This window comes from Tenebrio molitor, chromosome 1 (assembly GCF_963966145.1).
Source record: "Tenebrio molitor chromosome 1, icTenMoli1.1, whole genome shotgun sequence".
Taxonomy (NCBI): Eukaryota; Metazoa; Arthropoda; class Insecta; order Coleoptera; family Tenebrionidae; genus Tenebrio; species Tenebrio molitor.
The window spans coordinates 36,910,327-36,937,267 of record NC_091046.1 but is presented as its reverse complement, the minus strand read 5'-3'; the positions used below and the strand labels follow the sequence as shown (position 1 = coordinate 36,937,267).

General features: G+C 36.5%; 3 protein-coding genes and 1 pseudogene across 4 annotated transcripts; all 4 read right to left on the bottom strand.

Moving 5' to 3' along the window:
* Positions 1-6,705: 6,705 nt before the first annotated feature.
* On the bottom strand, positions 6,706-9,299 carry LOC138122410 (juvenile hormone epoxide hydrolase 1-like; annotated as a pseudogene).
* Positions 9,300-11,184: 1,885 nt separating this feature from the next.
* LOC138122409 (juvenile hormone epoxide hydrolase 1-like) lies at positions 11,185-13,696 on the bottom strand. Its single transcript, XM_069036672.1, has 4 exons — positions 13,361-13,696; positions 12,569-13,310; positions 12,280-12,514; positions 11,185-11,471 (listed from the first exon to the last, which is right to left on the bottom strand). Exons 1-4 carry the CDS (start codon positions 13,544-13,546, stop codon positions 11,255-11,257), a joined length of 1,380 nt encoding a protein of 459 aa, XP_068892773.1. The 5' UTR covers positions 13,547-13,696; the 3' UTR covers positions 11,185-11,254.
* A 5,456-nt stretch (positions 13,697-19,152) lies between these two features.
* LOC138122413 (juvenile hormone epoxide hydrolase 2-like) lies at positions 19,153-21,077 on the bottom strand. 2 transcript variants are annotated; one of them, XR_011156486.1, is made up of 4 exons: positions 20,577-21,077; positions 19,960-20,523; positions 19,782-19,909; positions 19,588-19,726 (listed from the first exon to the last, which is right to left on the bottom strand). XR_011156486.1 is itself a non-coding variant. In XM_069036675.1 (3 exons), exons 1-3 carry the CDS (start codon positions 20,760-20,762, stop codon positions 19,488-19,490), a joined length of 1,167 nt encoding a protein of 388 aa, XP_068892776.1. In that variant the 5' UTR covers positions 20,763-21,077; the 3' UTR covers positions 19,153-19,487. The 2 variants fall into 2 exon arrangements, 1 of the variants encoding a protein (XP_068892776.1); XM_069036675.1 differs by having other exon boundaries at positions 19,153-19,726; positions 19,782-20,523.
* A 192-nt stretch (positions 21,078-21,269) lies between these two features.
* On the bottom strand, positions 21,270-23,313 carry LOC138122411 (juvenile hormone epoxide hydrolase 1-like). The gene is made up of 3 exons (XM_069036673.1): positions 23,030-23,313; positions 21,592-22,568; positions 21,270-21,539 (listed from the first exon to the last, which is right to left on the bottom strand). Exons 1-3 carry the CDS (start codon positions 23,204-23,206, stop codon positions 21,323-21,325), a joined length of 1,371 nt encoding a protein of 456 aa, XP_068892774.1. The 5' UTR covers positions 23,207-23,313; the 3' UTR covers positions 21,270-21,322.
* Positions 23,314-26,941: the final 3,628 nt, after the last annotated feature.

Genomic DNA, 26,941 nt, shown 5'->3' with positions numbered 1-26,941 from the left:
CCCCTGAATTAAAGCGAACAAAAGAAAAAATAAATATTCAAATCGGTCGAGCCGTTTTTGACTTTTGGCGAGACTAACGAACGGCGATTCATTTTTATACAACGTGTAACAGAAATAAGTACATTAATTTTAACCAGCAACAGAACTCGTCATGATGAACCATTTTTCTATGTACCACTTTTTCCAAATCGGCAATTTTTTTTACATTTTCCCCCCCATAAATTAACGAGCCGTTCAGCCGTTTACTTAAACCTTCTAAGCACAGCGACCAGGTAGCGTGGTCTCCAGTGGCGGGTAGCGAAATTTGTGAAAAATTTTAACTCATTAACAAGAACGTTTACAAAAAAATTGTATTTAGAAAAGTTGTTGCTCTTGATAAGTTTTATTACCAGTTAAAATTAATGTATGTACTTATTTCTGTTACACGTTGTATACACGGTGTCCCAGAACTCGCGCCCCAGAGAAAAAAGTAGAAATCTTCATAAAAGGACAAATAAATAATTCCAATGAAAAATTTTTCTATCTTGAACGGTATTCAAGAAAAGAACAGTTTAATTCGACCAATCAAAGCATTTTAAGCCATCCAGGTCTATTTCCGTAATTGTTGCTAGGTTGCATATTTTATTACGTTTTCAATAAACTGACCGGCGAGGAGACTTTTGAGAAACGTCAGTGTCAAAATTTCATTCAAATCACTTTAGTACCGCCGTCGTGGTCAACCGTGCTCTTTCATCATGTATTCTGCAGCGGATTATATGGCAATGTTGATAATTTACGGAGAATGTGGAAATGAAGTAAATCCACATGCTCTATTTTCAAGAGCATTTCAGCAACGATTTTATATAAATTTGTGGGTTGGCCTATTAGGGAATCGTGTGGTATGTCTTCAATAGAAATTAGTTTACATGTCAGCTAACTTCCCTCTTTAGGTAGGATTGATAAGTTGTGGTGGTCCACCACATTGGCCTGTGCGGTTCTGTTGCCTTATTGCTACAGGAGAACAATTCAGGAGTTGCCTTCAGGAAGCTTTTGCCACAATTACTCCTGAAATGGTTACGAATTCTAAACTGAATCTTTTGCTACTGGCACGGTTATGCTTGCAAATGAATGATGGCCACTTTGGGCACTTCCTCTGATTGTATTTTTTTTTCGTTTCATAATCCCTTCTTGCTTGTGTTATACCTTTTCTTCCTGTTTTGTACGATAAGCTCTCGTGCATTAGAATAAACAAGGTTGTTTTCAGAACCGCCATTTTTTGTTTTAATTAAAAAAATAAAAATACATATAGATTCATGTGATCAATGGCGAATGTGACATCTTGAATGACATCTGCCTTAACCTAACATGTTGATGTTGACACTTTAGCTGACATGTCATTCTGACATTATTTAATTGTGACAATTTATAAACTTAGCAACCGATTTTATTCACATTAACACCTCAGAGTTCCCTTTCTGGAATTGGTGGATCTTAGATGTCTCACAACTCTCTTATGCAAGCCATTAATTGTTGTTCGTTTGCATTTTTAGAATCGAGATTGTCGTCGGCTTTTGTCTGTTTTCTCTGGGGCGCGAGTTCTGGGACACCGTGTATACAGTCTGTGCATTCTCAAACTCGAACATATAATAGGAATTAACATTGTATTGAACGTTTTTGCTGATTCCTGCTCGCCAATTGAATTTACAGGTAAGGTAATGGTATCAATAGATAGATAAAATTATTGCGCTTGAAATGATACTAATAATAAGATTAAAGGTGCTATTTTTATTTTAAAATACTAATTTAAAACTTGGCGATTTTTAAATATGACATGCCATGATTTTCAAATTGGACAGCATTTGTCAAAAAATTTAGCAATTTGTTGGGTTAAGTCAGCGAATTTTGGTAAATTACTGTCAAAATTATTTACGGAAAAATGAATAGTTACTCCATACAGATTAAGACAAATTTCTCTTGAAGTAAGTTTATGTAAATCACGGATACTGAATATCCTCAGGAAGTATAAATATCATCCCTACAAGACACAGTGTCATCAACAGATTTTTGCTGTTGATGAAGAAAGTAAGAGTAAAATCTGTTATGAAATACAGGAGCGTGCTAATGATCGTGGCTTTCTGTCGACAATTTGCTTCACAGACGAATCTACTTTTACACTAAATGACGAACCAAATGTTCAAAACACGCGATATTGGGCTCAAGAAAACCCTCGAGTAAATATTCCTACTAGAACTCGGTATCCTCAAAAAATTCATATCTGAGCTGGAGTTTTTAATAACATTTGAAATAAAGGGAAATTTAAATTCAGCAAATTATTTAGATTTATTATTAACTAAGGTAGGAACTGCATTGTAATTTTTTCAAAGAATTTATAATAAAATCTGCTTAAACTATTAATTACTTTAATACACTCAAGAGCATAACTATAGCACCACCCCCGATTTTCCAGATTTTTTCCCTAAACCTTTAGTTAAGATAATATGGCTCTAGAGACTCATAAAAGAATCAAAAAGAATAATAATCAGCAAGTGTAGTGCCAGTTGTAAACAATTTGTGTGATTTGCAGAAAAACTGAAAATTCAAATGTGCATAACTATAGCACCACGCAATTTTAAATAACATGCCAATTTTTTTTTACAAAACGTTCTTTTAAGTCAGTAATGGTGGGTTGCCCCCCCCCCCCCATTTTTCCTAATTAGCTTAAAGATTCTAGAGTTCACGCTGTCTACCAAATTGTTATGTGTTTCAGGCTCTAAATTGGTCCAACCATTTAGAGCAATTTTGAGTTCATTTATGGTTTCGTAGTGTTTGTTATCCTGATACAGTCGACGAACCAAGGTGCCCCAAAGGTTTTTAATTGGGTTCATGTCCGGGGAACCGGAGGACTACTCTAATAAATCGATATTTTGAACTTCGAACGACCTGATCGACTTTCTGCTGACGTGTTTCTGGCCGTTATCTTGTTGGAATAGCAATTGTTGATTGTTGTTGTTGTTTAAAAAAGGTATCAAATCTTCTTCGAGAACGTCAGGATATTCCCTGCTATTCATTTGTGTTGACAGGTAAGCTAGCGTTAGAACCTCTGTTTTGGTGAACGCTCCCCACACCTTTAGAGTGCCACTACCAAAGTTTCGTTTGGAAAAGTATTGCGGTTCTTTTCTCAAATCTCTCCAATAGCAATTAAATCCGCCTGGCCCATCTAATTTAAACATTTTTTCATCAGGAAAAATTATCTGAAAAGAATATGCTTCAAAAAAACTTAAATTTTTTGAAAATTCTTAGGTTGAATTCTCCTAGTGGCAGTTCATGTTCTGATGGACAAATTCCAACCTAGCGGTTTTGTGTCTAAAAAGGAGTCTTGGAGATTATTTCAATTTTTGACGTACGATATGTTCATTTTTACTCAAAATCCTTCTTATTGTCCATCGTGAGACATTCGCTCCACATTCTTGGGCAACTTTTCAAACTGTTGCTTGCTGTGACAATTATTCTTCTCACAGTCCTAGGCGAAACCGCTTTTCCTTGGGCTGCCCTTTTTGTTTGTGCCATATTCAGCAGAGTTGCTTAAATAATTTGACACAACTTTGCGGAATCGTTCAATTAATTCTTCAAGAGATTTCGCCCTTCATTTTGAAAAACCAAAATTTTACCCTTTTCCAACTCAGAAAAATAACAACCACGAGGCATTTTGAACTTGACTCTAACGAATTAATGACTATTGTTGATAACAATTTATCGATTGTTTATGTTAGATAGTCGTGGCATGGCCCGGGCCACAGTCATCTTTCATTTTATTTACTTTTGTTATTTAAAATTGCGTGGTGCTATAGTTATGCACATTTGAATTTTCAGTTTTTCTGCAATAAATCACACAATTTGTTCACAACTGGCACTACACTTGCTGATTATTATTCTTTTTGATTGTTTAATGATTCCCTAAAGCCATATTATCTTAACTAAAGGTTTAGGGAAAAAATCTGGAAAATCGGGGGTGGTGCTATAGTTATGCTCTTGAGTTTATTATAATTTAATTCTTTAATATTATTGATGTATCGAAATAATGGCATAATATCTATAAACTGAATGCACAGTGTTAATTGCCTATGTTCGACTTTGAGAGTGGACACCCGGTATAGATTTGGTGTGGGGGAGTAGTTTTCAAACGCGGCAACATTGCTAACATATCATAGCAACAAAAAAAAAACACCTTTATAACATAATAGTATATTTCAAACCAAGGTAAGAAAGTGCTTTCTTGCAGACCGCAGGCAAAGATTATAAACCGAGCCCTAGGCGAGGTTTGTAAGTGCCTAAGGTCTGCAAGGGCACTTTCTTAACAAGGTTTGAATACTATTTTTTTCCCTACCGGCACAACTTCGTTGAAAAAAGCCAAAAAAAGATTGTTATATTGCTGATTAAAACGAAAATTTTGAGAATTGAATAGTAGGCTGGGTTATTTGTTTAATTAACTTGTCATCGCATTTGAAGATTTGACGTTTGTTCGAAAATTTGAAATAAACAGGGTAAAGTAATCTACATACCTACCTAGCTTATCTGTTTATTTTCCAGATATTATATGATTGATCTACCAACTTGCTTTATTGAATTTGCTTTGATTTATCAATAACTTATTTCACTTTTGACACTTTTGACATTTGTATTTTGGTACAGTTTTACCATAAACATTTCATGATTAACTTTCTTACCTTAGCGAGAAAGTTGAATTTTCTCACCTCAAATGAGGTATCCACAGCTTACATTTCTAACCGGTAGGGAAAAAATGAATTTTGTGATAGTTTTCAAAATGAGTTTTACCGCAGATGAATATTGTAACATACACAATGTGATCAAAAAGGACTGTTTGAGTTGGCAATACAAAACATTTAACTGTACACTTGCTTTCAAAACTTTCGCGTATACATTCAAAATCAAGTAACAACGATTTTGCAAAATTTAAGCAGTGTGAACGAGTAATTTTGAGATTAGGTTAAAGATGACATTGACAGCGTCTTCTACTCACGGTCCCTTCTTGTTCCACCTCTTCTTTACTTATTACATGTACTATCGCGGCCATCCAAAAGTGAACGTTTTTTTTTAATAGTTTGATTTTTACTTTAAATCATAGGCGTCCTAAAACGTCAAAGTTTGACACTAGCGATAAAAAAATTATTGAAACTATTTTTTTAAACGCTACATCAGCCACATCTCACTCCGATGCAGACAGCTAGGGCTATTGCAAAGCTAAAAGAAAATTGGTCGTTGGCTGCTGTGGCGAGAGAATTACATTGCAGTAAGACTTGCATCTTCAATATAAAGAGGCAAGAAAACAGGCTTGAGAGGCCAATGCGAATAGGTGTTGGAAAGGTTTCTTTACTAAAGTTTACTTTCACTTTAATAATGTATTAATTACTTCTCAGTCTCATTTTTATTATTACAACTTTTTATTATTAAAATAGTAACGCCTGCTGCACGAACGCCAATGAATACAGCCTGATTTAATCTAACGAAAAATACGGAAATTTTCTCAAGCTATCGTTCACTTTTGGATGGCCGCGATTGTACATAGAACAGTGCTTTTATTAACCCCATTATGACTAGCAACCCGATATATTTATAGGTAATAAATGCCTATTTTGTCACTTTGATATCGATAAAAACGTACGGTCTTTTTTTAACAATATCATTTGTATCAAATAGTGACCACTTCTCCGTTCTCGCTAGCAATAAGCACTATGTGTTCTATTCTCTCTTGTCACAGTTCACAGTACACGAGGCTCAGTTTATTATAGCACCATTTTTAAATCGTAATGTGCGCGCCAAAATGCTGACGACCTCACTGACCCACCTTCTGAATGTGAGCAAAATAAGCTCAAAGAGGTCGTTGTTAATGACGTCAACTTATGACGTTTTAATCATAATCATCATAAGTGGAACGCTCCATTTGCCAGTGTAGTGTAATTCGCAAGAGATAATTTTGTGATTCTGGATTATGGAACACAATATTTATTTGGTCACTCGTTGAAAGAAATGGTCAACAGATGTATTTGTCGCTGTAAAAAGTGAAGAAAGTCACAAGCTGTCACCATGTTGAACTGTTGAAGTAGGTATGCACGTAAAATTAGTGAATATGGTAATGAAAGTAATAATGAAGCACTGTCAGATATTTACAAGATATTCATTTTGTATTTTCTTTATTTCTGAAGCAAATGAAGCAAAATTTGGTCAAGTGCAAGTGTACTAAAATGTGAAATAACAAATTCAGTGGCGGCGCGTGAAGTTTTGGTATCGCGGTTCTGCAAGGGGGGATCATTCTGTCATTCTGATTGGTAACAATAATTAGATGAACTCACAGTGTTTTTTTTTTGCATGTAATAAGCTGTCGGTATATATGGAATTATTTTAACAAATTTACTTTCAACTGCGTGATTGCAGCACCGATTCTCATCACAATCGCGTTACAACGTTATATTAAAGACAATGTTTCCTTTCTCCTGATTGGCCATTTAGAAATCATGTGTTAAAAATCGGTGCACAGAACTAAAACTGAAGTAGATAACTCTAGTTTTTTCCTCTTCAGGTGGAGAACGAAATATTGTTTAATTAAATTAGATAATTGCCGATTCTGGAACAACGCCCCTTACTATAAAACGAAGTAGTTTATCTCATTTGTGATAAAAATAAAAAACGACTAAATTAGCTACATACATACTTTTCTTAATAGTGGTGCAAAAAATATATTTATGTATTTTAAGAAATGATGGTTATAATATTTATATTCATCTTATTTACTAAGAATCTAAAATCAATATGTATTTTTGTGGAATAACTCAATTTTTTCGACTCCCATGAAGATGTCGTCAGCTAAAATTTTCGGTTCTTCGAAGGCAGCAAAATGACCTGCATCGTAATCGGACTCGTGGACAATATTTTTGTACTTTTCTTTCAATATGGCCGTTGGCAAATACGTCAAATCATATGAAAATCTAGCATAAGCTGTTGGTACAGTAATTGGTATTCTGAAAACAAATAAAATAAAATATTACTTGCATAATAAAATAGCTATTTTCAATACAAGTGAGCAAAGTAGTGCATTTAATCACGAGTACGGAAGTTGGGCGTCCAAGCCGAAGGCAAGGACCCCAACCGTACGAGTGATTAAATACACGTTTGCTCATGCGTGTTGAATCATACTTTTGGACTCCGAGTTTCGTCTGAGCCATGTTGAAAGTCTCTGAATACAATCTCATGGATGTAGTGATAGAATTGGTCACCCAGTATATCATTACGTTGTCCAGAAGGTCAGTGTAAGTGTATTTTTTTGTTAAGCCTCCATCTTCCAAGTTTTTCCAAGCCGGATTAGTCCAAGTAATAAATTTCTCCAGAATACATGCTGCCAATCCAATTGGAGAATCATTGAGGGCCACACCTGAACATTTTAAAATTTGATATATTTGATTCGAGTAAAGATTAATTTCCTTACCAACAGTATCCGGTTTGGTTGCTTGTATATGCATATATCCTGATTCGAGCAATCTGTTTACAAACTTTGCAGACATGGGATAGATCTTATTAACGTGCTCTGGTTTGACAAGTAAAGTTGGATAAAAGCTGTACAAGAACAGTTTAATAGTGGACCAGAAGGAATTAACCATACACATGTTTGAATGCACACCAAGAACCTGTCTCGGAAACAGTGTAGCCATGTTTTGTAAAATAGCAGCCCCTCAGTCGCCACCCTGTATGTAATATTCTTCAAAACCCAATCTGTTCATGAAATTTTTGAAAACTACTGCCATTTGTACCGCTCCCAAACCAGGTCGTACAGCGGCTTCAGAAAATCCATAACCTGGGAGCGACGGTGCTATGACTTCAAAGACGAAACTGCGTCCAGGTTGTGCTGTCGTGAGAAGTGGGATAATTTCGTAAAATTCGCGTACAGATCCCGGCCATCCGTGAAGAAGTAACAAGGGTAGAACTTTGTGACCTTCAGGGTTTAAGGGCTGGACGTGGATGTAATGCAGCTTTAAACCTTGGACGCTGACCGTGAACTGCGGGAATTTATTGAGGAACGTCTCTCGCTCTTTCCAGTTATATTCCGTACGCCAAAAATCGACAATCTTTGACAAGAGTCTAGTGTTGAGGCCGTACTGGTGCTGTATACCTTCAAGAGGTTGGATCAGAGGTCTGGCATTTTTCAGTCTCTGGTGAAGGTCAGCTATCACCTGTAAATATTATTCAAGAAACAGATGCAAATTTTGTAAAAGTCTTTTTACCTCGTCGGGGACATTGATCGTGAAGGGCTTGATTGCGGTGTCTTCCTCCGATTTGTCTCGTGGACCCCACCAAGTGTCCTCCAAGTACGGCAATGGAGGAATTTTAAACAGTTTTCTCACTTTATCGACGAGTTTTAGAATGACGATAACGATTATGGCCGCGACCACAACGCAACCCCAACCCATCTTCGAAGTTTTATGATCGAAAAATTTTATAATAAAAATGTGGTTGTCTGATAATAACGGAACACGTTATGTTTGGTTTTATAGTGCTTGCTAGAAACAATTAGAGTGAGAATTAGGTCAAGTGATTATCACCAAAGAATAGATACCAACTAGACTTGCCACAAACCGCACCCAGTTCTCCAAAAGACTGACGAAGAAAGGTAAACAAAGATAAAGACCGGATCTCCACTACCTTTGTGACAAGCACGTAAACATGGTGGTATGAATTGTTGAAGGCCCTGCAGACACCGGATGTGGTCGGGTCGGCCTGATCAAATCAGATAGGCACTGTACTGGCTGACTCCACAAGACTTGAACTTGGCATCTGATTTTCTCAGTTCATTTTTGCTTCTTTGAACAGAACGCACACATCATGCATTCTATTAAAGATTAAAATAAATATCCCTTTATAGTTCAAATCCACATCACCAGACACCTCTACTAACAATCTGATTTAGTTAGACGATTCGGGGGTTTGATGGCACGGCCACCTGATAAACCTGACATCATCCTACAGGTGACACGACAGATCTACACAGGACCCAATTTGACCAAATCTACCCAACCGCCCGGCTAAATCGACCATCTACTCTAAGGGGTCTGTTATAGAGTTAGTTATGATCTTTTGAAAAGCTGACACGCGGCCGGTGTCAGTTTTTGTTAGTATTTATTCTTTGGTATCACTGTGCCTAATTTTAGCTAACGTGATCAAGCGTTTTGATAGGTGCTTAAGCGTTGTTTACTCAACGAATTCTATGTTATCACCGTCTACCAAATATAAAAAATTAAGGTCTTAGATAATTTTAAATTTATCTCAGTAATGTAGAACACATAAATAACACCATGTGACAACAGTATATTTTCCTTTAACTTTTTGCTATACTACTACAGTAGGTATATATACAGTGTGATCTTTAAATATTCCAAAATGCTCTATTAATTTTATTTCTTGCCTAATTTCAATAAATGATATATCAAATGAAAGGGCGTCTAAGAGACTATAAACTGACATACAACAATTTTTTGTTATATTTTTCCTTCTTTTTATATCGCAGTTTCCTTTTATAGAAAAATGAGTGATGGATGATAGTTCTTCATAAATTAAGTATCTTTGATTGAATTAAAAAAGCTAACATTATATTCCAATCGACAATAAAAAAATATATAAAAACAAATTGAAACATCATGTTTGTGTGATATTCTCGATAGCGGTGAAAATATCTTTAGTCATCACTTTCATACTGCAAAATGACCACCATCTGGTATAAATCAGTGAGACGAACAAGGTTGTGATACTTTTTTTCGGGTGACCGATACTGGCGAAGTATTTATTTCAGTTTTGCCACCTTTATAACGCAGCTGGTAATACACAATTGAGTATACTGGGTACCCCAAAATTCGCGGAACAACTTAGCAGTACGTTGTTAAGTAGTCATCGAAATATCAATCTTCTTTTTTGTAGAAGATATTGTTTAGTCTTAGGATTAAACAATTATGTTTTACCATTATGAATTAGGAAAAAAGTGAAAGCGTTCCCTCACCCTACCCGGAGCAGGGGGAGGTACCTGCGCGTACTTTACACTTTACCTGGGTCCAGAGGGTAGGTTGAGACATCAACCCTAACATCAACTACGAGCCCAGCACTCGGTCAGATCAGACGGTAGTTCACAAAATAAACAAATACCAGCGCAAAGTGAGTTTAAATTTCTCAACTCAAATAAAGTACATTCGCTGATGAAAATCCTCATCGGTGACAAAACAGATTTGGACCTACTTGTTACACTAAATGAGGCAACATTTAGTGTAACATTCTATGTATTCCAATAGTCTGCAAATATTTTATTTTTGTTGTATTCGTGGAAATGAGAGAGAAAAATCAAAGCCATGTTGCCGTACGTTATTTGAGGTAAAACGGACATCAAATTACTATTTGGAAATGCTGGAAGTAATGAAGAAAAAAATTGCAAACCTGATCGCAATCGTTCATAATGATTATGCCACTGGCTAGTAAAAGATAAATAGTCAAAATCTTTTTTTATATTTAAAATAAATGAGATCAAAGCTGCACCTTTCGAATCCCCATATCTTCAAATTTAAACGTAAGTATGTATAGAATTTTTTTATATTTTTCTCATTATTTTCTAACATGAGTTGACATTGCCCCATTGAGTTGTTCCGCGAATTTTGGGGCATCCAGTATAGATAAGTATGGAAACCAAACTGAATTTTTATCAGACAAACAATAACATTTCCTATTTTGTCTAAAAATGTATAGTTCTCCCAGAGCTGCAGCGATTTTATGGCAGGGCAATAGTAATTATTACGCCTGTTGAGATGCCGATAAGCGACATAAACAGACCCCTGTCAATCATCATTTTTGTTCTATACCTGTCAGTTTAAAGGGTAGTACTTGGACGAATTTACGATTAGGGGTTGTACTTGCGGTTTAAACCTATTGTCGGTGTTGTTAACGTTTATACAATGGTACCCTGCCATAAAATCGCTGCAGCTCTGGGAGAACTATAAGACATAATTTTCTTTTTGGAATCACCATTCTATCTTATGATCATGACCGTCGTAATTCCTAGTCCGCTTTACATTCTAATGCATAATACTTAAACCTCATAAATCTAAACTGCTAGGGTAGGGACTATCAACATTTGGTAGACACCAAGAAGTTGACACAAAAGACTGAGGAACGTATTTAATATGTATATATGTATATATTTATCTTGATTATTCACAATAAGAATCTAAAATTAAAACAATGTAGTTTTATGGAACAACTCCATTTTTTCGATTCCTATGAAAATGTCGTCAGCTAAAATTTTTGGTTCTTCGAAGGCAGCAAAATGACCTGCATCGTAATCAGACTCATGGACAATATTTTTGTACTTTTCTTGCAATATGGCCGTTGGGGAATACGCTAAGTCATATGAAAATCTAGCACAGGCTGCTGGTACAGTAATCGGTATTCTAAAACAAATAATTATGTATTAAGGGCATAATCAGGAGATTATGGGCACGAGGGAATGTTTAAAGCCCGAGGAACGAGGGCTTTTAAATTTCCGAGGGCCATAATCGACAATTATGCCCGTGGTACTATACATAGGTTTTATTCTATCTTATAATTTCTAAAGATTCAAACAAATATTTAGTATTCCTTAAAGGAAATCAACTAAAAGTTGTGTTCATGCAAATTTAGTTAGCTATTTTGATGTTGTTAGGGTTACTGTGTATATAATCTATGATTTTCTTTAATCAAATAATGTTTGATACCATTGTTTGAATAATTAAACCAACCGTTGCTTGGCAAATTTTTGACAAATCTGGGCCATAAAGGCCAATTATTTTTCACTTTAGTATAATTGCATAATAACTCCTAGGATACGAAATACGTAAACATGTCCATAACAACCGGGGAATAATAACAGGGCGTAATAAGAATAAGCGAGCGTAATGAATTCATAACGCCCTCATCAATTCATAATTGCAAAGATGCCAATTTTTTTTTTAAAGAAGACGTATAGTGAAAAATAAAATCTTGTATGCACAACGGCGTCACCGAATGATTACGCCCATCGAACGATATCCATCTCTCGGGCTAAAGCCCTCGAGCTGGATTCATCGTTCTCCGGGCGTAATCCTAATCATCGTTGTAACGCCCTTGGTACATAAATAACTATTTATGCCCTCATTTGGGGGCGTATAAAGACGATTATTGACCAAAATAGAATAAAATAAAATATTACTTCTATAACAAAATACATAATTCGTATCGTACTTGCTAATTCCAAGTTTCGTCTGAGCCTTGTTCAAAGTCTCTGAATACAATCTCATGGATGTAGTTATTGAATTGGTCACCCAATATATCATTACGTTGTCCAAAAGATCGGTGTAAGTATATTTTTTTGTTAAGCCTCCATCTTCCAAGTTTTTCCAAGCCGGATTAGTCCAAGTAATAAATTTCTCCAGAATATATGCGGCTAATCCAATTGGAGAATCATTGAGGGCCACACCTGAACATTTTAATATTTAAAGTATTTGGTTCAAACAAAGATTAATTTCCTTACCTACAGTATCCGGTTTAGTTGCTTGTAAATGCATATATCCTGTTTCGAGCAATCTATCTGCAAACTTCGAGGACATGGGATAGATCTTATTAACGTGTTCCTGTTTGACTAATAGGGTTGGATAGAAGCTGTACAAGAACAGTTTGATATTGGACAATAGCGAATTAACAGTACACATGTTTGAATGCACACCAAGGACCTGTCTCGGATATAATGTAGCCATGTTTTGTACAATAACAGCCCCCCAGTCGCCACCTTGTATATAGTATTTTTCAAAACCCAATCTGTTCATGAAATTTTTGAAAACTACAGCCATTTGTACCGCTCCCAAACCAGGTCGTACAGCAGCCTCAGAAAATCCATAACCTGGGAGGGACGGTGCTATGACTTCAAAGACGAAATTGCGCCCAGGTTGTGGCGTCGTGAGAAGTGGGATAATTTCGTAAAATTCGCGTACAGAACCCGGCCATCCGTGCAGCAGTAACAAGGGTAGCACTTTATGACCTTCTGGATTTGAAGGCTTGACGTGGATGTAATGCAACTTCAAACCTTGGATGCTGACCGTGAACTGTGGGAATTTATTGAGGAAGGCCTCGCGCTCTTTCCAATTATATTCTGTTCGCCAAAAATCGACAATTTTTGACAAGAGTTTAGTATTGAGACCGTACTGGTGTTGGATACCTTCAAGAGGCTGGATCAGCGGTCTGGCATTTTTCAGTCTCTGGTTTAGGTCGGCTATCACCTGTCAATATTATTCAAGAAGCAGATTCAAAATTTGTTTAGTTTTTTTACCTCATCGGGGATGCTGATCGTGAAGGGCTTGATTGAAGTGTCTTCCTCGGATTTGTCTCTTGGACCCCACCAAGTGTCTTCCAAGTACGGCAATGGAGGGATTTTAAACTGTTTCCTGACTTTGTCGGCAAGTTTTAGAATGATGACGACGATTATAGCCGTAACCACAACACAACCGCAACTCATGTTCGAAGTTTTATATTCGAAAAATATGACACAAATATGAATGATTGTGATTATGTATGTATTTGATGCAAACGGAGAACGTAATGTTGGTTAGATAATACCAACTGGATATAAATAGAGTGATAATTATCTGAAGTGAGTATCACTGTGCTGACCTTGGCCAACGTGACCATGCGTTTTGGTAGGTGCTTATCGGTGTTATTCGGTGTTATCATTATCACCCTCTATTAAACGTAAAAAATGTGGGATTTAAATAACTTTTGTAAGCAACCGTATGCCAAATGAGCACTTCCAATTTCTTGCCCTTAACAACGGCCGTTGAAGTAAAAGTCATTTTAATATTTGATACAAAGCAAAGCTTCCATGTTTTGTTTTGTTTTGAGTTTTAAACTGAATTCAAATAAAAACTGTTAGACGAATTTTTAGAAATAATTTATTATCACACTTACAAATTACAACATACATATAGTTGACTCAAGTTGCAAAAAATCACTTGTCATTTGCAACAGCATTTTTCTCATATTTTTGAACTAAATAAAGGCACAAAGGGACTAGAAAATGATAGTTTTGGTTGAATATTTTCCATATAAGTACAGTTTTAAAGTAATTTCAAATGACTAATGCGATCAAAGCGCTGTTGCAAATGCAAAGTGGTTTTTTGCAACTTGAGTCAACTTTATCTATCTGCTTATTTGCGGTGTAATATTACAAAATCTGGATTGGTGACAGTTAAAGTTCGATTATGCCAGTTTTTGTCTCAGGAACGATCACTATTAGTGTCTGAATGTCATCAATAGACATTTTGGTTAATTCATCTCTTCGCATGATCCCTGATGTTCCAATCCTAAAAAGAGGCAGATGATTCAACTTATCATAACAGAACTTAAGATTTACCTTCCACAATAAATAAATTACAGTAAATAAGCCAATACAACATTTTTCGATACCGTTTTCACATTCTTCTTATTACACTAGTCTCTAAAATCACTGTAACATTTTTCATACTGCCGTTTATATTTTTCAGGTATTAAATTAGACACTGCACGGTTTATAATATTTTTTAACTCTGGAGGAGTACACGGAACTAAAAATCGTAATTTTCTTCCGGCATTTTTACAATTTTTTTCAAAATGAATTATTTTATTTATGTCATTTCTATAGCGACATGCCGACATGTAAGCCTACTTTATATTTATTGAGAGTGAAGGAAATTTTACTTGTTCATTTTATATTTACAAATTTTTTGTTGCACACAAAATGTTGGCCGCGAAACCTTTTAACATCCTGGAGATTGTTTGGCTCGGCCGCAAGCGACCTCGGCGACAATTTTTCTCTCGGTACGTTAAAGAACTATTTCGCAGCCTCGATATACAAATAACTACTTCGTAGTTTTAAGGACCTTATTTTTTGTGCTGGTACGCTGAAAATTAGAATCTTGTGCTTTATCTAGACACCCACACTCCAACCTTCGCTAATCAGTATAAAGACAATTTTTAAAACTCTTGTATGTTAGACGAAATCTATCATGAACAAGATAGCAGTCAATTTTATTGTTATCTAGGTTTCATTTCAATTCATTAGGGGCAGAGAGATTAGGAGATTACTGCAAAACACTTACTTTGGTTTAATCTTATTTATAATACTACATATACAGCATGAGTCACCTAAAACAGGTCAGTCGTATAAAACAGAAACTAAAGAATAATTTGAAAATTTTTTGTGGTAAATTTAATGTGTGGTACACTCTCATTGTATGCACATTTTTTAGGATTCTATGATAACCCTGTTAGGAGATATTAATTAAAACAAGACGACAGGACAAAATTTTTTGTACAAATTTGTATCTTTTTATATTCAGTTGAAGAAGGATTTTTTTAAAATAATGTTAGTGCATTTGTTTTGGTGAAAATTAAATAGATTGCTCAAAATAATCCCTTATTCTCAAGAATTATTCTAGCCATGTTGTCGTTTGCATTCAAAACAGAGTCAAGTAGTGATCCTATTGTCTTTTGTTTTGCATAAATGAGCAACATTGCTGAAATAATTCTTGAGAATAAGGGATTATTTTGAGCAAATCTGTTTAATTTTTACCAAAACAAATGCACTAACGTTATTAAAAGAAAATCTTCTTTTAACTAAATATAAAGAGGTATAAACTTGCACAAAAAATGTTTTCTTGTCTTGTTTTAATTAATATCTCCTAAGAGGGTTATCAATTATCATAGAATCCTAAAAAATGTGCATACAATGAGAGTGTACCACACATTAAATTTACCACAAAAAATTTTCAAATTATTCTTTAGTTTCTGTTTTATACGACTGACCTGTTTTAGCTGACTCAGGCTGTATAAAAACTAACATTATATTCCAACCAATAATTTTCTATTAAAAAAATATGTATGTACAAGAAAAAAATTGGAAAATCATGTTTGTGTGGTATTAAATGAACGCATCTTCTCGGTGGCGGTGATAAACATCTTCAGCCATCAATTTGGGTAAAAATTCGGGTAAACAAAGAAGTGAACAAGATTGTGATACTTCTCCTTCAAAATCAACGGCGGAGTAACAATATCCTTTGGAAATCCTTGTCTTAGGAACAGTTACAGAAATTCTGAAAACATAATTTCAGTTACAAATGTATATTTATTTCTATTTGCAGTTATCTATCCGTCAACACATTTTAATTTAACTGGACTATGCGGCTCCGTGAAATGTTTACCCAGCTGATCGTCACAAGACTGGCAAAAATTTTTTTTTTATTTTTCTACCCCTTTCCGTTTAAACGTGCTTACATCATTAACAATATTTATAAATAGCGACACCCAATTTTTTGAATAACTAAATTTCGATATTTTAATATCAGCACAGTAATTTGGGTATCAATCTATCGATAAACTAAAACCAAGGAACGTCTAAAATGCACATTTATCAATTATCAAACTCAAAAACCCTTAAATCAGTGTATAATTTTGAATTCTGTAGAGAATTTACTAAGTGTCCTGCGCGATTTCCTGATTTTATTTCGTTGAATGTTTTATGGGGTTATATCAAATTCATGGTACTGAAAGAAAACGTCCAGAATGAAATAAAGGTAACCCACACCGAAACTCTCAAAGATGTTTGTTCTGAGTTCTAAAATGATTAATTGATTACCGATTAGCGTACTGCCAAGAGAAAAATGAGAACCCGTTTGAACTTTAATTGTTTTTCTTGAATGATTTTTTTAGTTTAAGTTATTATTAGTAGACAGGTATGCTGTCGCGGAGGTTTTTACAAGAAAAAAGTCCTGTGTAGTTTTCTTTATGTAGCTTTCTTTTGACAACGTTCTAGTCAACGATCAGAACACACGACCTTTTTAACTTTAAATAACAATTAACAACATCGCAAAATTGGCATGTATTGTACTCGTACGTTGGCGATTGAATATCTCTCTTCCAATACCACAACCATATCGTAGAAACCCAATTTGTTATATTATTATTATTAATGATGCGATCGGGCAGAGGCAATGCCTTTGGGCAATGCTTGTTATGCCCGCGCTAAATCATACGATGAATAAGGACACTAAAGCTTGTTTGACACGATGCTAAATTTTGTAGAAAATTTGTTAGAAAATGAGAGAGACCCTCGATCAGGACCAATGAACGATCAGGATCATAGTCTGTCTTTGTCAGATCCTGATCGTTCATTGGTCCTCTCTCATTTTCTAACAAATTTTCTACAAAATTTAGCATCCCGGCAAGAACGATTTCCTTCGGTAGACCATTCCAGTCTTCAAAAACTTTATTTGTAATAAATTTTTTTCTGACAGATGTGCGAAATTTATCTTTCAGTAACTTTAAAGCATGTCCTCTCGTACGCTTTGAGGTGTCAAGGGGGAACAGATGTGTAATAGGCGAATGAGCACTACGCAGGACTTGGTAAGTTATTATTAGGTCACCGCGTTTACGTCTCTCAGATAAAGAACAAAGATTCATCAAAGCAAGCCTTTCAGGGTACGGAGGTCTACATATTTCTACCAAAAGGAATTCTGGTTGCTCTACGTTGAACCGCCTCCAGGCGCAGAATGTCCCGTTGGAGGGTGGGGGTCCAGGCACTGTTCGCAAATTCTAACAGAGGCCTCACGTAAGTCTTGTAAAGCTTTGAGAAGACCGCTGGACTTGCCTTGGTGAACGCCCTGCTCAGAAGAAAAAGCATCGAGTTAGCTATTTTGGTGACACGCAGAACATGATCCGTCCAGGAAAGATCGTTAGTGATAAGAACACCCAGATCAACGCAAGAGTCAGTACTTCCCAATCTCATGTTCCCAAGTGAGTACGCATGTCCTGGATTTCTTCTACCAACGTGCAGGACGGTGCACTTGTCCACGTTTAAAGGTAGTAACCAGTCAAGGGACCATTTGTAAATGGCGTGAAAATCTTGCGTTAGCCTCTGAGTATTATTACAACTGTTGTACAATTTGATGTCATCGGCATACATGGCAAAGGGCGATGTTAAGATATCTTTAATATCAGCAGTGTAAGCTATAAAAAGTAAAGGGCCAAGCACGGAGCCCTGAGGCACCCCACTCAGAACATCAACAGACCTACTAAGCGCGCCACCAATCCTAACTCGAAAAGTTCGATCACTCAAGAACGAGTCAATCTACCGAAGCAGATGACCCCGAATACCTAGATAACTTAGCTTGAGTAAAAGACGGCATTTTGGAACCCTGTCGAACGCTTTGGAGAAGTCAAGATACACCACATCAAATGGTCGTTCAGAATCAAGACTTCTAATCCATTCGGACATACAACACATTAGATTAGATTGAACAGATTTCCCGGGCAAGAACCCGTGCTGCTCAGACGGAATAAGGTGGTGATCTGAGAGAAACTTAATTACTTGGTCGTATGCTTCGAAAACTACACTGGTCTGCTTTACAGGTCTCCATGCACCTACCTATGCATTTAACGCACAGAATCTAGCAAGTCTAGCAAGTCCCTAATACCAATTATTAAAACAAGTGCTTTAACTTCCATTTAACAAAAATCCGCAGAAGTCGGCACGAAAAATTTTGTGTATCACACGTCCAGAAACTGTTTTGCGAGCATTCCTACTTACATTACAATACTCGTCTATCGACTCGTATTGTAAACCGAACTCATGCTCGCAAACGTGCAGTTTCTGGCCTTGTGATACAAATAACTATTAAAATCAACATCGCTCTTGTTTCCTGACATTTATTGAATTTAATTAATTTGTTTTGTTTTTGACGTTTTCCTGAAACATTTGTTATTATTTGCAAACGCAAACATAGCAAATATAGTTCAATCATTTCGTCAAACTACGTGTTTAAAGGTTTAGCATTTGAAACCTTAGGCCCTTGGTGCAAAGAAGCCATCGATTTCATTAATGTCATCGGAAACCGACTTATCGCGGAATCAGGCGATTCAAAATCAAAGAAATTCCTTTTCGAGAGGATTTCCCTTGCCATTCAACGTGGAAACGCTGCAAGCATTCGGGGCACTTTTCCAGATTCCGCAATATTATCGGAAATTTTTGTATTATAAAACAAAAATGTTTATGTAATTATGTTATAATATAATATTGTTTATTTTTGTTATAATAAATACATCAGCCCATATTCAAGAAGTGGCTCGAAACGTAATTTTAATTAATTAATTTTAGTTAAATAATGCTTCTTTGTAGTTTGTACGTTGTTATAAATAGAAAAACATTTTTAACGAACTATCCACAGAACAAACATTGACGTTTGATTGAATTCTGATAACAAATGCCAACCGAAACCGATGACAACTCAAAATCCCTACTTTTAGCCGGACTAGGCCGGCAATGCATGTGTTTCTGGACGATTTCGAGATCTGTAATTTACCAAATTCCGGCCGGCGGCACGAAAATAAAATAAGGTATTACATCTGTAATAATAATTGTATCACACCTACTTGTTAATTTTAAGTTTCATCTGAGCCTTATTTAAAGTCTCTGAATACAATCTTATGGACGTAGTTATAGAATTGGTCACCCAATATATCATTATGTTGTCCAATAAATCTGTGTACGTAAATTTCTGTGTTAAGCCTCCATCTTCCAAGTTTTTCCAAGCCTGATTAGTTCCAGTAATAAATTTCTCCAGAATATATGCGGCTAATCCAATTGGAGAGTCATTGAGGGCTACGCCTAAACGTTTCAATATTTAAAGTGTTTTATTCAAGCAAAGATGGTTTTTTTTTACCAACAGTATCCGGTTTGGTTGCTTGTAAATGCAAATATCCTGATTCGAGCAATATGAACGCAAACTTTGAAGATAAGGGATAGATCTTATGAACGTGCTCTTTTTTGACCAGTAAGGTTGGATAGAAGCTGTACAAGAACACTTTAATATTGGTCAATAATGTATTAACCATACACACGTTTGAATGCACACCAAGGACCTGTTTCGGAAATAGTGTAGCCATGTTTTGTAGAATAACAGCCCCCCAATCGCCACCTTGTATATAGTATTTTTCAAAACCCAATCTGTTCATGAAATTTTTGAAAACTACAGCCATTTGTACCGCTCCCAAACCAGGTCGTACAGCGCCTTCAGAAAATCCATAACCTGGGAGGGACGGTGCTATGACTTCAAAGACGAAATTGCGCCCAGGTTGTGGCGTCGTGAGAAGTGGGATAATTTCGTAAAATTCCCGTACAGAACCCGGCCATCCGTGCAGCAGTAACAAAGGTAGAACTTTATGACCTTCCGGGTTTGAAGGCTGGACGTGGATGTAATGCAACTTCAAACCTTGGATGCCGACCGTGAACTGTGGGAATTTATTGAGGAAGGTCTCGCGCTCTTTCCAGTTATATTCCGTTTGCCAAAAATCGACAATTTTGGACAAGAGTCTAGTGTTGAAACCGTACTGTTGTTGTATACCTTCAAGAGGTTGGATCAGCGGTCGGGCATTTTTCAGTCTTTGGTAAAGGTCAGCTATCACCTGTAAATATTATTCAAGAAGCAGATGCAAATTTTATAGACTTTTTTTTTTACCTCGTCAGGGACACTGATCGTGAAGGGCTTGATCGAAGTGTCTTCCTCCGATTTGTCTGGTGGACCCCACCAAGTGTCCTCCAAGTACGGCAATGGAGGGATTTTAAACGGTTTTCTTACTTTATCGGCGAGTTTTAGAATGACGATTATAATTATTGCCGTGACCGCAAGGCAACCGCAACCCATGATTGAACCTTTAGGTATACGAGTATTCGAAAAGTTTTATAGTAAAAATGCAAATAAATGTTATCTGATGCTAAGCAGACACTTTACATATATTTGGTTTTATAACACTTGAATAATAATATTCACCTAAAGTGAGTAGCACTGTGCCGACTTTGGCTAACATGACCATGCGTTTTGGTAGCTGCTTACTCAACAAATTCACTGTTATCACCGTCTACTAGATATAAAAAATGAAGGTCTTAGATCATTTAAATTTTACCATAGTAATGTAGAACACACCACGGCATGTGGCCAACAGTATATTTTACTTTAACTTTTTGTCCTGACCTGACCTGACCTACTACACTAGTAATTATAAAAATTATTAAGAAAACTTACATTCAACCAGCAATACACATGCACAGCCAGTATTCACACTATTTAATTATAAACATTAGACATCTCTCATGTATAAAATATAATTAATAAGTGTCTTTTGATTGGAATTTAAAAAAAGTTAACACTATATTCCAACTAACTTTTTTTTATTTAAAAAAAACATACAAAAACAAATTGAAACATCACGTTTGTGTGGTATTAAATGAACGCATCTTTTCGGTGGCGGTGAAAATATCTTCAGCCATTACTTTGGGCAACTCGAATGATGCAAAATGACCGCCATCCTGGTAATCAGAGACGTGAACAAGGTTATGATACTTCTCCTTCAAGATTATTGTCGGTGAGTAAGCAAGTTCGTTTGGAAATCGCGCACATGCGCTAGGAACAGTTACAGGAATTCTAAAAACATAATTTCAGTTACAAATGTAAATTTTCAATATCAATTACCTACCCGTCAACGCCCAGTGCCATTTGAGCTTTGTTTACTGTTTCTGAATACAACCTCACAGAAGTTGTGATTGATCCCGTGACCCAATAAATCATAACATTGTCCAAGAGATCGGTGTAGGTGAATTTCTTCGTCAGCCCTCCATCTTCTAAATTTTTCCACTCGCTGTTAGTCCACGTAATAAATTTCTCCAAAATATAAGCTGCCAGACCCACCGGAGAATCATTTAATCCCACTCCCACTGTGTCCGGTTTAGTTGCTTGTAAATGCATGTAGCCCATTTCCAGCATCAAATTCGAGAAGAATGTAGACAAGGGGTACACTTTGTTCTCATATTCTTTGGACACGATAAGAGGAGGGTAAATACTGCCCACGAGCAACTTGACGTTAGCTAGAAAAGAGTTGACTGAACACATACTGGAATGCACCCCTTCAATTTGTTCTGGGAACAACGCCGCCATGTGCTGCACAATAATAGCACCCCAATCGCCTCCGTGAATGTAATATTTCTCAAAACCTAATCTTTTCATGAAGTTCTTGAACACCACTGACATTTCGATGGCCCCCAAACCCGGTCGCACGGCACCTTCAGAAAATCCATATCCTGGGAGAGAGGGAACGATCACTTCGAAAACGAAATCTTGACCGGCTCTTGGTTTGGTTAACAGTGGGATTAGTCCGTAGAATTCGCGAACGGAACCTGGCCAACCGTGTAGTAACAAAAGAGGGAGCACTTTGAGACCTCCTGGATTTGAGGGCTTCACGTGTATGTAATGGATCCGCAGACCTTGAACGCTAACTTTAAATTGTGGGAACTGATTTAAGAATTTTTCTCTCTCTCTCCAATTGTATTTGGTCCGCCAGAAGTCTATTATGTTATTTAGCAGTCTTGTATTTATGCCGTATTGATGCTGAACTCCTTCTAAAGGAGGTGTTAGCGGCCTTGCATTAGCTAAGCGATGTTGCAGATCTTTTAGAACCTTGAAGAAATGGAATTCAGTCAAATTATTTACATTTCCAAATGATATAGAAACACAACAATTTAAATGCTCTACTTAGCACTTTTACAAATATTTTGAATACTTAAATCAGAATCAAAATGGCCATATTTTCAAAAATTATAGTATGTAGAGGGATTCACTTAAAAGAATGGATTTCAAAACATGGTCATTTAGCAATTTAATAATTTTGCTTTTTATACATATTTTTTATATTTCAGAATGGTAAGAAAACAATCAGATAAACTCAAGCAGCCTTGAAACATGTACCTAACCGTTATTTTTACTTATCAATTTTTTAGCAGTTAGCCAGCCGTGCACATTTTGTGGTATCAATACCTCGTATTTATAAAAATTTGACCTTGACCAATGCTCTGAGATACTGCGTGCCGTGTTCTTAGTGGGACAAAATAATTATTCCCTGGTCGGTTGTTAATACTTACAGTATCCGATACATCAATTTTAAATGGTTGAATCGAGGTGTCTTCTTTGGAGGAATCACGGGGGCCCCACCATGTATCTTCTAAATTGGGAATAGGCGGAGTTTCATATAGTTTACTAATTTGGTAAGCTATGAAAACTGTTATAATTGCAAGAACAAGTTTTAAAATAAGTCCCATTGTATAAATGATAATCACCGGCCTTGAATTTAATATATCTACACGCGGTGAGTGATGTTTGATCTACGAATGATAGGACTCGACTGAAATTTGTTCCGACTGCCGATAGTCTTTTATAAGCTATTTCTTGTTTATATGAGTATCTATTTAAACTCACACATACTTCTAAAATAGATACATAATCTGATTTACAGCCCACATACTTTATTGTGAAATACCTACTGGTTGATTGCAATGCAATTATATAATTTATAAACAATGATCTAATTATTTTAATGAACTACATATTAGTAGTGAAGCGCTCTGCACCACCTTGTCCGTTTGAGCCACTTGTCACCCTCGCTGGGATGGGGTATGCACCCCTTGTCAACCACTTAACTAGCGCATCCAAGGGATCCTAGAATTGGACTGTCACCAGTGTCACCAGAGATGAAGTTATCTTGCTCTGTCGAGTTGCTAGTGCATATCCCTACTTCATTATTTTTTATTATTTTGTAGGTATACTTGTAAATAAACTGTTAAAATACTACACGGCAGACTGCCTACCTTGACACTAGCCTTGTTAGATCTAGGCTTGTTAGTATGTACTGAACTCTACAGAGAGTTATGCGAACAAAGATAAAAGTTCAAAGCACAAGACTTAGAGCGCGGCGTTGTCTCGGGCATCACAACAACTATGTTGCTTCTGCCATTTCTGCAATTCCGAAAGTACTTTAATTAAACGGCCCACAATATATAGCAAGTGGGAATTGAGTCAATGTCGCCGGAAAAGACTCATTTGTATATCTAAACCTTCAGTTTGTTGAACGTGGTGCATGCAACCTGTGACGCTTCGACCGACAAGCGAAGGCTTACACCTTTCCACAATGCAGCGAGACATGTTAAAAATGATCTTCTGGAAAATAACGTCGACTTATTTATCCTAGAAGGCCGCCACCAAAAACTACTACAAGCGGATGTCACCCGCCTATTGAAAGGCGAAATAATAGAAGAACGAGAGAGCTCCTGGACCACTCCTGTGGTTCTCGTCCCGAAGCCAGATAGGTCCATCCACCTGTGTGTCGACCATTGCCAACTCAACGAAGTCACCACATCTATCCACTTGGGAAAAGATCTGTTATACGCGATCTACAACGCGCAAGACATCTCCACCATGGGTCTGTAGGCAGATTAATGTCAAATCCAGATATACAAGAAAGACTGATTCAGATTACGCTACGCTTCCTCCACTTTCCAGAGACTCATGGATTGATTCCAGTTAGAGATGGGCCAAGTAAGAATTTTAGCTTGCTTGGACGATCATCAACGTTTCAGAAACATGTCGAAGATCTACGATCACACTTTGCTCGTCTGCGTCAGACTAAGAATGCATCGACAAATTCGTTGTTTCGGATGAGATATGGTGAAATAATTAGGACACATCATCACCCGTCAAGGGTGTCCATGTTCCTGCAGATGTGCAACTGGTACCGCAGGTACGTACCAATTTCGCCGGAGTTGTAAAACCTCTTATCCACTTGACAAAGAAGAACAATACGAATAAGTCTGACAAGCTCAGAACGGACGGCGACTCGTATGTACTCGGAGTTGACTTGCTTCAGGGAGAGGGACCAGAAGAACACCCCATTGAATACACAAGACCCCTCGTAAAGCCTCCAGAAAAAAAAACTACTACACTACGGAGCGAGAACCCCTTGTCTTTGTAAGGGTTGTTTACGAATTCAGAAGATAGTACCCGGAAGAAGCTACAGCTATCAGGGTCACCAATCATCAGCCTCTTAGCTGGTTGATGACACTTAAATCTTATGTACCTAATAAGCAATTCGCTCATCCAAAGCTGAAGAAGATAATCGACGCCTTGGAGCATGGTAATCTGGAAGATTCCAGCCGATGAACCGGAAGAGGATATGTCCTCACTCGGGGAGTTCTATATCGATACACTGCCGACAATGACTGGAAGAAACACAACTGGCAGTACCACTAAATAACAGAGAAAGGAGAGTCTACGCGTATCACGACTCGCCCATCGCCTAAAGCAATAGGATGGACCGTATCTATGACAAATTAGCATCACAGTTCTCTTAGTCGGAAATGCATGACCAAATGGTACCTAAAGAAGTCCAAGTTCGAGAATTCTTCGAGATCCTTCATACACTTGTTCAGCCCGCTAATCAAAGGCGAACGAGGAAAAGCATAGATTTTAATCATTATTTTAGAATGACTATAACCATTGTAGCCGTGAGTGCAACTCATGATGGAAGTTTTAAATTTGAAAAATTTCATGGCATAATTGTGATTATCTGATATTAACGCCGCACATCTTTGATTGGATAATAGTCGCTCAAAATAAACAGAGTGATAATTCAATAAAGTGAATATCACTGTTCCGAACCTTGGTCACCATGACGAAGCGTTTTGCTAAGGTGCTTACTCAACAAATTCTATGTTATGTTATACAGGGTTATTCACCGTAGAGTTCCCGTGAAAATTTAATGTTATGCAATACAACATACAGGATTATTCTAAATGATTGTAGTCGAAGTAGGCGTGAAAACTGAATGTAAAATTTATGGTTGCCGCTCCACATAAAAAAACATCGAAAAGATGTGAATAAGTGAGTACTATCGCGGCCAAAATACTTTGGTCGTCACTTTTTGACACTTCAAATGTAAATAAACTATTAATGTCAATATACATGAAAATTTCAAATTATTCTTGTCAAAAATATGGCATATTCAGTTTTTGATAAATATAGAATCGTCTTACTTGCTTCTTTCTGAATGTTGTCTAAACGGCGACCATGTTGATCTTTTGCTTTTGAACCCTGCCTCCGCAGCTGGGATTTACCCCACCCGTATGACACTGATGGAATAAAATAATTTTGACAACAGTAAAAAATAAGGTTAAACATCCTAAAGCTTGCTTTACAATTGAATGTCATTTATGTCACATTGACGACCAAAGTATTTTGGCCGCGATAGTACACACCATTCACACACGAGAGTTAAACTGGGTGCAAAACAACTCCATATTTTTAAAATTGATTGCAAAACAATTCAATATTTCTGGATTCAATCGTTAATTTAACAAAAATAAATAAAAATCTCATCACCGCAATTTTCACCTAAAAAATGACAGTGACAGCGACAAAATTGACAGTTCACATGAAAGCGGCAAAAATGTAATAACATGGGCATGGCCTGTTTCGACTACAATAATTTCGAATAACCCTGTACTAAAAGCTCAGATTGGTAGATACCATGTTTAACGTTTTACAAATAAGGAATCAAAGTACGGTGCGATCAATTAAAAAATAAATCGAGTCGGCGTGTTACCTATGGCAACCCATGCTATAGCATAGGCTCCAAAGCAAACTCGATTTATTTTTTAAATGATCGCTCGGTACATAGTTTCATTTAAAAGTCAAAATGTCATTTTGTTCTCTATGTAAGGTTATATGAAAAAATATTGGACGAAATCAACATTAGACAAAAACGTTAGAAATAGACCTATGTATTTGGATACCTCTCTTTGAGAGTAAACATGTGGAGGTTGAACAGCATTTTTACGGCATTCACTAAAAATGAGAATCATGTCTGTTTTTTATCGTTTGAATACATGATAAAATCGTGTAAAACGTGCGAATTTTTTTATTATGTCAGACTATAAAATGATTCATCTTATAACATTACATAGAGAACTAAAACGTTAAACATGGTATCTAGCAATCTGAGC